The sequence below is a fragment of the Elephantulus edwardii genome, unplaced genomic scaffold (assembly GCF_000299155.1).
Source record: "Elephantulus edwardii isolate Elephantulus edwardi_28Jun2011 unplaced genomic scaffold, EleEdw1.0 scaffold00015, whole genome shotgun sequence".
Classification (NCBI taxonomy): Eukaryota; Metazoa; Chordata; class Mammalia; order Macroscelidea; family Macroscelididae; genus Elephantulus; species Elephantulus edwardii.
The window spans coordinates 9,456,517-9,468,119 of NW_006399765.1; the positions used below are offsets into that span (position 1 = coordinate 9,456,517).

The following is an 11,603-nucleotide window of genomic DNA, read 5'->3' on the forward strand; positions in this document are numbered from 1 at the left end:
CTAATAATAAATTAAAAAAATAACAACAGGCCAATAATGAACATCATGATAAACACAAAAAGAATGAAGTTATGAAGGATTTCATTTTAGTTGGATTAATAATCAACATTCATAGGAGGTGGTAAAAAAAAATAAAATGAGGCATTGCATTGCAGAAACCAACAGAAAAGATAACTTTGAAATGTTAAAAAAAAAGATGTCACTTTGAAGACTAAGGAACACCTGACTTAAGCCAAGTCATGTTATTTTTAGCTACTTCTTGTGTGTGGAAGCTGGACAATGGCTATAGAGACCAAAAGAACAACTGATGCATTTGGATTATAGAGTTGATGACAAATATTGAATATATCATGACAAGAGATGAACAAATAAATTTGTCATGGAAAATTTTCATCCAGAATGCTCTTTAGAAGGGAGGACATTGCCTTATTTACATTGGTCATGTTACAGGAGGGACCAATCCAAACATGATAAGGACATCATGTTTGTTAAAGAAAAGAGTCAGTAAAAAAAGAAGAGCCTCCACAAGACAGACTGATACAGTGGCTGCAAAAATAGGCTCAGGAGTAGCAACTGTGAATGTGGCATAAGATTAGAGAGTGTTTTTTTTTATTCAGTTGTGCACAGGGTGGATGAATCAGATCCAATATCATAGCATTTAATAATGTGTGTGTGTGTGTGTGTGTCTATATATATGTATACATTTTTGTTGTTGCTGTTCTGTCATCAAGTCAACTTTATATAGTGACCCTAGGAACAACAGATCAAACCTTGCTCTTTTACCATTCTCATCATTATATGGCGAGGATAGGCTCGTATGCTTGAGCCCACTGTTACAATTACTCTGTCAATTAATTTTTTTAGGGTCTTCCTGTGTTTCTATACCTTTCCCAGTATGATATCTTTTTTCCAAGGACTGGCCCTTCCTGACAACATGCTCAAAGTATGAGACAAAAGTTTTACTATCCTTGCCTTTAAGGAGAACTCTGCTTATACTTCCTCCAGATAGACTTGTTCTTTTTGCCATCCAAGAGATATCTGGCACTCTTCTCCAACACCACAATTCAAAAGCATGAATTCTTCTTCTGTCATCTTTATTAATTTTCCAACTTTCAGATTCACAGGAAGTAAATGAAAAACCATGTCTTGGATTGGGTGCATCCTAGTCTTTAAACTGATATCCTTGCTCCTCAACACTGTAGAAATTCTTGACAGCAGATTTTCCCAGTGCAACATGTGTTTTGCATTGTTGACTGCTACTACCATGAGTGTTGATTGTGGATCCAAGCACAAGGAAATTGTTGACAATATTTTCTACATCTATCATGTTGTCTATTGGCTCATTGGTGAGGATTTTGCTTTCTTGATGTTTAGATGTAATCCATATTCAAGACTGTAGTGTTTGATCTTCTGCAGCAAATATTTTAACACCTCTTCACTGTGAGGAAGCAAGTTATGTCATTTGCCTAACAGAGGCTGTGTATGAGTATTCCTCCAATCCTGACACACACACTTGCCCAAGGACAAAATTTAGAAAGCGTGAAGGTTAGGAAAGATGGGCAAATTAAAATAGGAAACACAGGAAAGACCTGTAATAGATGATATTACATTGTAGAGATGGCAGTCAATGTCACAAGAAACAAAATGTGTACTATTGAATGGAAAACTGATTTGCTTTGTAAACCTTTAGCCAATTCAAAATACAAAATAAAAAACCAAAACCATTTAAATTTTAAATGGCAGAACAGCATAAAAGCAAGAGATTTTTAGAATCAATACATCCAAGTTTCTCATTTTTCAGATAATGAAACTGCAGGTCTGATGAGTTTAGCTGGTAAATGCCACACAGTTGTTAGTGGAAAAGCTAAACACACCTTGGTACTGTCTTTGCTCCTCTATACGCATTACATCATTCACAAAGGGTATCCACTTAGATGGATATTATTTTCTTTGACCTTCACCAAAGCTAGATGTTTCCATAGATAAGAAAACTGAAAGTCTTGAAAGACTGCCTAATTGTTGTTGTTGTTAGGTGCCATTGAGTACAACTCATAGTGACCCTATGAACAAAAGATCTACTTAGTCCTGTCCTGTACCATCCTCACACTTCCTGACACACAAGAGCCCACTGCAGCCGTCACTGTGTCAATCTACCTGGTTGAAGGTCTTCCTTTCCTTTGCCCACCCTCCATCCTTCCCTCTCCAAGGAATAGCACCTCCTAGCAATAGGTCCAAAGTATGTGAGGCAAAGCCTCATCACTCCTGCCTCTAAAAAGCATTTCAGCTGCACCCTCTCCAAGATATATCTATTCATTTTCTTGGCTGTCCATGGCATGTTCAGTACTCTTCACCAACACCGCAGCTCAAAGGCATCAATTCTTTTTCTGTCATCCCTATTCCTTGTCCAGGTCTTGGATGTACAGCTAGTAATCAGAAAGACCATGGCCTGAATCAGATGCACCTTAGTCCTCAAACTGACATCACTACTCCTCAATAATTTGGAAAGGTTCCTAACTATAGATTTTCCCAGTGCAATGCATTTCCTTATTTCCTGACTGCTCGTACCAAAGGTGTTAATTATGGATCCAAGCAAGATGAAGCTGTTGACAGTTTCAATCTTCTCTCCACCCATCATGATACTGCCTATTGGTGCAGTGATAAGAATCTTTGCTTTCTTGATATTGAGGTTCAATCCCTACTGAATGCTCCATTTCTTGATCTTCTGCAACAAGTGCTTCAAATACTCCTCACTTTCAGCAAGTAAGGTTGTGTCATCTGCATAACGCAGGTTATCAATGAGTCTCTCTCCAATCCTGATGCCACATTCCTCTTCACAGAGTCCAGCTTTTCGGATAATTTGCTCAGCATATAGACTGAACAGGTATGGAGATATATCTTTGATGCACTCCCTTCCCAATTCCAAACCACGCAGTGTCCCCTGCTCCATTCTCACAACAGCTTCCTGCTCAAGGTATAGGTTCCTCAAACACATTTAAGCCTCATGTCGCAATGTTGAAAAATGCTATGGACAATATACTGAATGACCCAAAAAGAAGATGGGAGGGAATACACAAAGTACCAGAAAGAATTGATTGACACTGAAAAATTTCAGAAAGTACCATATGAACAGGAGCCAATGGTAATCAAAGAGGAAATGGAAGCTGCATTGAAGGCATTGGCAAAGAACAGGTCCCCAGGAATCAATGGGATAGTAATTTACTTGTTTCAATTAACAGATGCAGCCTTGGATGCACTCACCAGTCTATGCCAGGAAATCTGGAGGACGGCTGTCTGGCCAAAAGATTAAAAGAGGTCCATATTTGTTCCTGTTCCAAAAAATATCATTGATATCACATGCAAGCAAAATACTGCTGAAGATCATTCATATAGAGATCTGCCAGAAGTTCAAGTGGGATTTAGAAGAGGCCACTGGCATCAGGGATGTCAGATGGATCCTTGTTCCTGTTCCCCAATCCTGGCTGAAAGTAAGGAATACCAGAAAAAATTCTTTTTGTGCTTTATTGACTATGCAAAGGCATTTGACTGTATGGATCATGACAAGTTGTGGCTGACATTGAGAAGAATGGGAATTCCAGAGCTCCTGACTGCTTTATTACTTAGATAATAACTGTAAATTAATTTCAAATTCCATGCCCTACTCAGCACACTACAGTACTTGCCAAACTCTTCCTGACAACATAGGTGGTGGGTGTCTGACTCTAGTGCCTGGTCAACAAGAACAGTGCTTAACAATCAGCAGGAATTTAAAAAAAAAAAATCTCAAAAAACTGGCTGAGTGACCAAATACTCAACAATCTGGAAAAGCCAAGCAGTTTTTGGCAGTCTGCTTTTGGTAGTCCATGATCTCTTCAATACTCTTCAACAACACACAATTCAAATACTACAGACTGCCAAAAGAACAAACAAATCTATCTCTGAAGAAGTATAACTAGTGTGCTCCTTTCAGGCAAGGATGATAAAACTTTGTCTCACATACTTTGGGCATGGTGTCAGAGAGGATTAATCCTAGGAAAAAGATATGCTGGGAAAGGCAGGAGGTCAGTGAAAGATAGGAAGACTCTCAAGGAGATGGATTGACACAGTGACTGCAACAATGGACCTGAACATGGCAGAGATTGTGAGGATGGTGCAAGGGAGGGCAAGGTTCTGTTACGTTGTTCATATGATCACTATGAGTTGTAGTTGACGGGAAGGGACCTAAATACAAGCAGCAAATTGTATTTCATCATCAAGATGCTATAAGGCTTTTGAGAAGGAAGATGTGGAAATCCCCACCGAATCAAAAGGCAGAACATCACATGAGAGTCACAGACTTTCTTGGCCTCCCAAGTCTCCATCACTTTTGCCTCAATTACCCAGAGCAGCCTGACCAGACTGCCTCCAATCTCTTCCCAAGTCTCCTCAGTCACCACCTCAGCAATGTTCAGGGGCTCCCTGTCTTTTAAGGCCCTGCCAACCGAATGACTTACTTAGTCTGGCTTTTACATGGTATTTACCCCCTCATCTATAGAAGCTCATCTCCTCTTTGTGGTAGGCTCCCAGTGGATGGTGGTCCCCTTTTCTTACTTCCATCAACCCCAGGTGAAGAGAACAGTGGTTAACTATTGAAAGGAAAATGAATTGAAAGTAGCTTCATTTGGGAAGGAGAAAAATGTGATCACCAAAATCACTAGAAACTGGTATAATCAATAAAGAACCCCATATCTAGGAGCTTCTGATTTGAGGTATTCTGGTATAGAGATATATAGGTTCCCATGCAGTCCCTAGAGAGGGACCCTAGGGGCTTAGTGGTAAACAATTACACTGACAATGCAAAGATATGCAGTTCAAATCTACCAGTTGTTCTAAAGAAGAAAGACAGGCAATCTCTTCCCATGTGATTTACAACCTCTGAAAACTTCCAGGAGGGTCAGGTAGGGGTCAGTTCCAACTAGAAAGTACATAACAACACTAGTCCCTTGAGAGGAACTCTGGTGGCCTAGTGAACAAGGAGTTGTGTTGTTAACCCAAAGATAATTGGTTCAAATGAAGATGAGAAAATTCCTCCACTGTCCTTTACAGCCTCTGAAAACCTCCCAGAGTAGGTTCAGACTCAGGGACACACAAGAACTGGCATTCCTAACGTTGTCACTGTGGGCTGGGCTTTCAGGACTACATCTTCCAGCTCTACCTCAGACCTTTCTACAGCAGTCAAGATCCTTTAGATTTATTCTCAAGCACCTACGTGCAAAAAAAGAAGTACCAGGGGCAGGAAAAGGCTGTAAAACTGCTTTTTCATGACAAAAACATCTTCCCAGTTCCAGAAGTTTTTCCCAACAAAGTTCTTATCAGATAAAAGACCCTTCTGGCAGGAACACCGTAAACTCATTATATACACACCTTGGACCTCCTCCTAGTTTAGTACACACACCATCACCTCGAAAAGAGCTCTTACTGTTCTTAGTTGTACCTCTCAGTTGTTTAACCCAGTCAGTTAAGTAGTTTAACCATAGTTGCTTAAACCAGTTAGTTCCCTAGGACGGAGAGAGTTGTTTGCAATTTTCCACCAGTATGTGCAGTTCTGTGAAGGGAACTCTTGGCTGAGTGGTTATTTCTCAAGTCAGATTCCTAGAGGTGGAATTACCGGCTTAGAGAATGCAGCCATTTAAAATTCTCACACTAGTCAGCTGAGAAACTCTAATTGTATTAAGACTTCACCTGGAGAATTTGTTTACATACCACCAGCCTTCTTCCCACCCCCCCAGTTCCCTCCAGGAAGTCTTGGGAGGGGCTCAGGAGCCCCTTTGCTTTGTTATCCAGCTACCAGGTGGCAGAGGGCCTGCAGCACTGGCTGGGGCAACCTCTCCCTTGACTTCCAGCACACCTTACCTATCACAAAGCTGGCTGATTCAGTGCATTGTTCTCTGGGTCCCCCAAATGAACCAACTCCCTTCAGCACGATGTATGACACAGAGATGAAGCTCGGCAGCCAGTGAAAGAGTCCCAGCTCCAGGCTCACCAAGCTGCACACTTATTTTCCTCTTCAGATCTCCCTTCTCAAGGTCCCCGCTCTACACATCCTCTGTGATCACAGTGACCCAAGAACCAGTTAGTCTTACCTAGGACTCGTCTCCCAGGGGTTATTTTTCTCCCTAAAGGGAAGAGGAAAAAAAAGAGTTATTACTCTGCTAGAATTTCCAGGGGCTTCCACTCCGGGACTGCTCCCCTATTTGTAAAATGGTCCGTGTCAATGACGTCGGATGCTGCTCTAAGTTATATGGTCAAAAGGTTCTAAGAGTTTGCAGGGACTTTCAGCTTCTATGAGGATCTTTCCCAGAGGAAGACCTCACAAAAAAACTTGTATCCAAGTTTTTGTACCAATCACTGAAGCCAAAGACGAAGGCATTAAGGATGTGGAGTAACATCGACCGTCTGAAACGGAACAAATGCGCAATCAAGTGGCCTTTATCTAATCAGCGTTGGCTGGCTCAGGGTCTGTCAGGATTGAACTCTGGTTCTGGTTCCCAGAGAGCTCCATGGCGACACAGTGCCAGAAACTCAGAAGCCATTTTCAAAGTTGTTGGTTTGCACGCTCAAGGGCCTAGAGGAGGAAATCTGGGCCCAGACAACGTTCGGCCTCTTTCTGACGTTTCACACCCCGGGGGCTGCCTTGGCGTGGTGGGGGACTTAGGGCAGTTCGGTCAGTTGGTTGGGCGAAAGCTGAGAAGCAAGCCGTCCCACGGAAAACGGCCTGGAGTTGGACGTGAAGGCCGCGAAGGGAGGTTCCAATCGCCTCCTTCAAGGGTCCAATGGCGCGTGCATCCGCAGTGTTGACAAAGGACAAGCGAAGCCCCCTCTCGGCGGCTCCAGGGTGATTTACATAGAACAGCACCACCCCTTACTCCAAGATTAAATGAGGTGCTACCCAGGAAAAGTCCCTCCCTCGCACCCTCAAGCACTCGTCAAACCCCGACTCCTCATCACCTCAGGCCGCCGCCTGTGGCTACATCTCGGGGAAGGTGCTTGGGAGTCACGTCTGGGCCTTTCACAATTGCACGCCCTAGAAGGCCGAACTGGCCTTTCATTTGGAACCTGTCTGAGACTAAAATCAATGAGGGGGAACAAGGCTTCAGTTTCCTTTCGGTGCAAGAGAACAGTGCCACGACCGACCGGAGATCCTGACAGTGGGAGCGAACTCACAAACGTCAGGATTTGCACGGTTTTTCCTCTCAGCAGGCGCCTCCCCCCAACCCAACACCCCGCAACGTGGAGCACACAGTAGGCGATCCGGAAATGGAGGCGCGAGGCCACTTCCTGCCCCCAAGCCAACCACGCCGGGGCCGGCTCCCACCACTCCTCCACCACCGCCATGTGGCATTCCTGAGGGTGGGGGTGGGCGCGGGAAGATGGTGCCCGCGCGGCCCCGCCCCCTCCGCACGCGGTGGGCGGGGCCAAGACCCTCGGCGCCGTCGGCCCGCCCCGGGGTGGGGGGTGGGCGTAGCTCGCGGCGCTCCTCACAAAGTTTGTTTTCTCCCTCCGGGCCGGTGGGGGAGGGCGGCGAGCGTGCCGGGGAGGAGAGGGGATCTGACGTCAGGCCGCGAGGTGCTTTCCAGCCCCGAGCTGTCAGGCCGAGTGTCAGGCCGGGCAGGTACGCGGCGCGCTCCCCGGGCCCCCCGTCCCCTGCCGGGCCCCCGGACCGAGCCGGAGGCCGCGTGGACCGGAAAGTCGCTGGGAAAAGTCAGTGCGGGGCGCAGGCGAAGGGAGAGGGGCGCTCGGACAACTTGGAAAGTTTCTTTTCCTCCGCCGGGCGGGGGAGGGGGCGTCGTCCCAGCGTGTGCGATTGTGGGTGTGTGAGCTCGAGTGTGTTTGTGAGTTCTGACTGCTTGGTGCTGACGGAGGGCGGTCTGGGGTCTAGTCCATCGCGGAGAAGCTCGCTCGAGAGCCTTTTTTTGGGGGGGGGTCTCGGTTCCTCAGGATCCCACCCCGCGAGAGGGCCGCCTGTGCCCCGGCCCGGGTGAGCGCGCGGGGGGCGGGTTTGTTTGGTTTCAAAAGTGCACGTTGCTAACCGCCGGCTGGGCCCCCCCGGCGGCCGCGTCGGGGAGGGGGCCGCTGAGAGTGACAGCTGGGGTGGGGGCCGCGGGCAGGCCCCGGAGCGGGGGCGCTGGGGAGCCCGCGCGAGTTCCCGTTTCCTCTGAAACAAAGGAAAGTCTGTCTGCGAGGCATCTGTCACTCCCGGGCGGGCCAAGGGAGCGGGGCGCGTGGGGCCGGCGACCCGGAGAAAGTTTGTGCGCGGCGGGACCCTCGGGCAGGCCGCGAGCGAGCCGAGCCCCCGGCGGGCCCAGCGCCCAGTCCCTCGGGCCGGGGGCGGCCAACATGGAGTCTGGGCGCAGGGTTGGGGGGCGGCGCGGAGGTGGGAGCCCAGCCCCTCCCCTCCCCCTCCGGGCCGAGTTCGGAGCACAAAGCCAAGCGCGCACGCTCGGCCGTCCCCGCGCCCCGAAGTCAGCCAGCGCCGGGGAAGGGGGGTGGGAACCAAACTTTTTCCTGCCTGGGGACCGACACGTGAGTTTTCTTTCTTTGAGAGCCGGGGCCCCGCCGGCCTTGTGGGCCCGGAGTGGGGAGCTGAGGCGGGGGTCTGACTAGGGGCTGGGGGCCGGGGTGTGGGAGGGAAGCCCCCCGAGTGCAGGCGGACTCGGCCGCCCGGGGAGCCATGTGCTCCGGCTGGGTCCGGGCGCGGGGGAGGCTGAGCGCTTTGTGTGAACTGCTGGGAATGCGAGCGCGAGCGCGCGGCCGGGGGAGTGTCGGAGCCCGGCCGGGGGAGTTGTCAGAAAGTTGGTGCGGGAGCGGGCGCCTCGGGAGCGTGGAGGGGTGCTGTGCTGGGGGTGTCGCGGCCGGCCAGTGGGCGGTCAGGACCGACCGCTAGTGTGATGACGTCTGGCGCTGTCGCTGTCCGAGAGATCGTGGGTGGGCAGGTCGCTTGGAGTTCGTGGGTGGGCGGATATCCAGGAATTTTGTTAGTTGCGTGGGTCCCACTTGTTGGGGTGAGCCAAAGGATTGGCAAACCGTGTGTGTGTATGTATGTGTTTGGGTAAAATTCTGGGAGTTCCAGGGGTCACGCGGCGGGTCGGTGAAAGTTCTCTGAATGCCGTTTGTTATGTTTGTTGAAGGAGGGTGTGTGTGTGAGTGAGTGTGTGTGTGTGTGTGTGTGTGTGTATTGCAGGCCAGCCGAGGCGCAGCACGTCACGGTGGAGAGATTGTGTAGACCGAAGGGGTCATCCCCACGGCCAACCCCAGGAATCCTCTCGGCGAGGGCCTGGCTGACAGCCAGGGTGGAATTTGTACAGATAACCTTGAATAAACGTCTGGCCGCCTGCTAGGGCTGCATCCTGGAGCCCAAATCCCAGCTGGCCCGCCTGCCCCTAGATGTCTGCTCCTTGGAGAGATGTCTGCTCCTCGGAGAGCCGCCTGCCCTGAGCAGCCGCACCTATGAGTGGCTCCCAGATCACCTCTAGGTGGCCTGGCGTGGAGGGTAGACCCTTCCCTCGAAAGCCTGGCCAGCCGGCCCAGAGATCTGGGCTCTAGCCCAAGTTGAGGAAACAAAACCTGGGAGATGCCAGAGTCTGACTGGGGGAGCTGTTAAAAGGCTGAGGAGGGAGGAGCCTCGAGATTCTGGCATCTGTTTGGCCTGAAACTTTTGCTTTTAAAATGTAAATATATTTTGCTTGTGTGGACAGGAACTTTGTTGGGCAGTGAGCAGCTGAGCTGAATTTCCAGCTCTCTTCTTGTGACTTGCGAAGAAGGAAGGGTGAGGCTTAATTAAGTTCAGAGAAGGAAGAAACTGACTTGCCTCAGGGTCACTCAGCTCCGTGGAGGAATGGTGGTAGGCAGGAGACCAAAGAGAAGGTCAGGGGAAACAACCTGGAGGAACAATTTGTTACTACTATCTATGCAGCCTACACAGTAGGTGTCAGTAAATGTTTTATGAGTTGCTCCATGAACACCTGGGAAACAGTAGGGTGGTAGTGTTCAGTCTTTGGGGATAAACTGCATGATCTGGATCCTACTTTACTACCTTACTGTAGTTTGTATGTGCCATTATGTGGAGAGGGACTCTTTTGTAGCTGATTCTCCAGTGTTTTCAGAGGCTATAAATCTCATGGGGAGGAGATTTCCCAAAGAGTAACTGGTGGATTTGAACAGTGTGCCTATGGGTTTGCATGACAGTTTCTTACCACTAGGCCACTAGTGTTCTGTAGGATGTTTTTCTCTTTCAAAAAACAACTTTTCTAGTTCATGTTTTATACTAAGCACTCAAGTGTAAAGTTCAGTGGGTTTTTGTTTAGTCACAGTTATGTGCCCCAGTCAATTTGAAAATAATTTTCTTACCTAAAAAAAAAAAAAAAAAGCTCGGGTGGCCTAGTGAGTAAAGAATTGTGTCGCCAACCCAAGCACCTGGGTCAAATTCACAGGAGAAAGATGGATAGTTTCCTCCCAATTGATTTACAGTGACAGCATATAACCACCATGATGAAAAGAACAGTAACCTTTGGTTTTTATATCTTTATCTTTGTCTCCTCTATAGCCTCTTGTTCACCAGTCCTAAGCAACTCCAATCAACTTCCTCCAATTATAGGAATTCCTATAGATTATTCTGAATTTTTCATATGAATGAAATCATCCAGTCTTTTGTTGATTGTCTGATTTTACTTAATATTTTCAAGAGTTTATCCATGTGGTAACATATACAGTAGTGTGTGTGTGTGTGTGTGTGTGTGTGTGTGTGTGTGAAAGAGAGAATATCTAACTCCATTCCTTTTTATGACTAAGTAGAGTTGTAGGCTGCGGTTTCTGAAGGTCATGGCCTTAAGGCAGGCAGAGTGACCAGGCTTGTCAAATGAGGTGTCTCTGGATGGGTTTGAACTAGAAATCTTTTTGGTTAGTAATTGAGGACTTATGTCCACATGAGGTTGCCATAAATCAGAATGGCAATTGAGGGGTTTTTTAAAAACTATTACTATTTCACTATGCCAATATTTTGTGTAACCATTAATCAATCAATTAATGGGCATTTGAATTTGTTTACACTTTGTGACTTATGAATAATATTATGAACATTCATGTACAAGGTTTTACATGGATGTATGTTTTCATTTCTCCCATGTATACTCCTAGAAGAGCAATTGCAGGGTCATGGAGTAACTAAGGGCAGTTGGCTCTTGGACACTTCTTTGAGCTTATAAAATGATGACAATTTCTCCAGCACAAGGGCTTTGTGAGAATTAAATATGATATTAAATAGTGTTCAATTGAGAGCTTGGAGGTCATTAGACCTCAGTGGTCATTCTGATATTGCGTATTAATGAGCTGCCATTCATTCCGGTGGTTGACTACCTGGTCCTTAAAAGGGAGAGGTTGTCAAGTGTTCTTTGTCTCTTACCCAAGCCTGTGGTATGGTACTCCTCAACTTCTGGCCCAGACTCTACTAGTGTGTGAAGACCAGGAAAAGAGTGAGAGGCTGCCAGCGTGTGGTACTGATACTCCTCATCCCTTGTGTCACTTGCCCCAGGCTTGCTCCATACTCAGCCTTGTCCCAAGACACTTCCACC

At 47.6% G+C, this 11,603-nt stretch overlaps 1 protein-coding gene across 1 annotated transcript in view; it reads left to right on the plus strand.

Annotated features, from left to right (window-relative positions):
- MYL9 (myosin, light chain 9, regulatory) overlaps nucleotides 1-5,356 on the plus strand; it is a 68,434-nt gene extending 63,078 nt beyond the window's left edge. Inside the window, exon 4 of the mRNA XM_006881706.1 lies at nucleotides 5,171-5,356. Coding sequence (XP_006881768.1) covers nucleotides 5,171-5,356 — 186 coding nt within the window. The remainder of the gene's footprint in view (nucleotides 1-5,170) is intronic.
- Nucleotides 5,357-11,603: the final 6,247 nt, after the last annotated feature.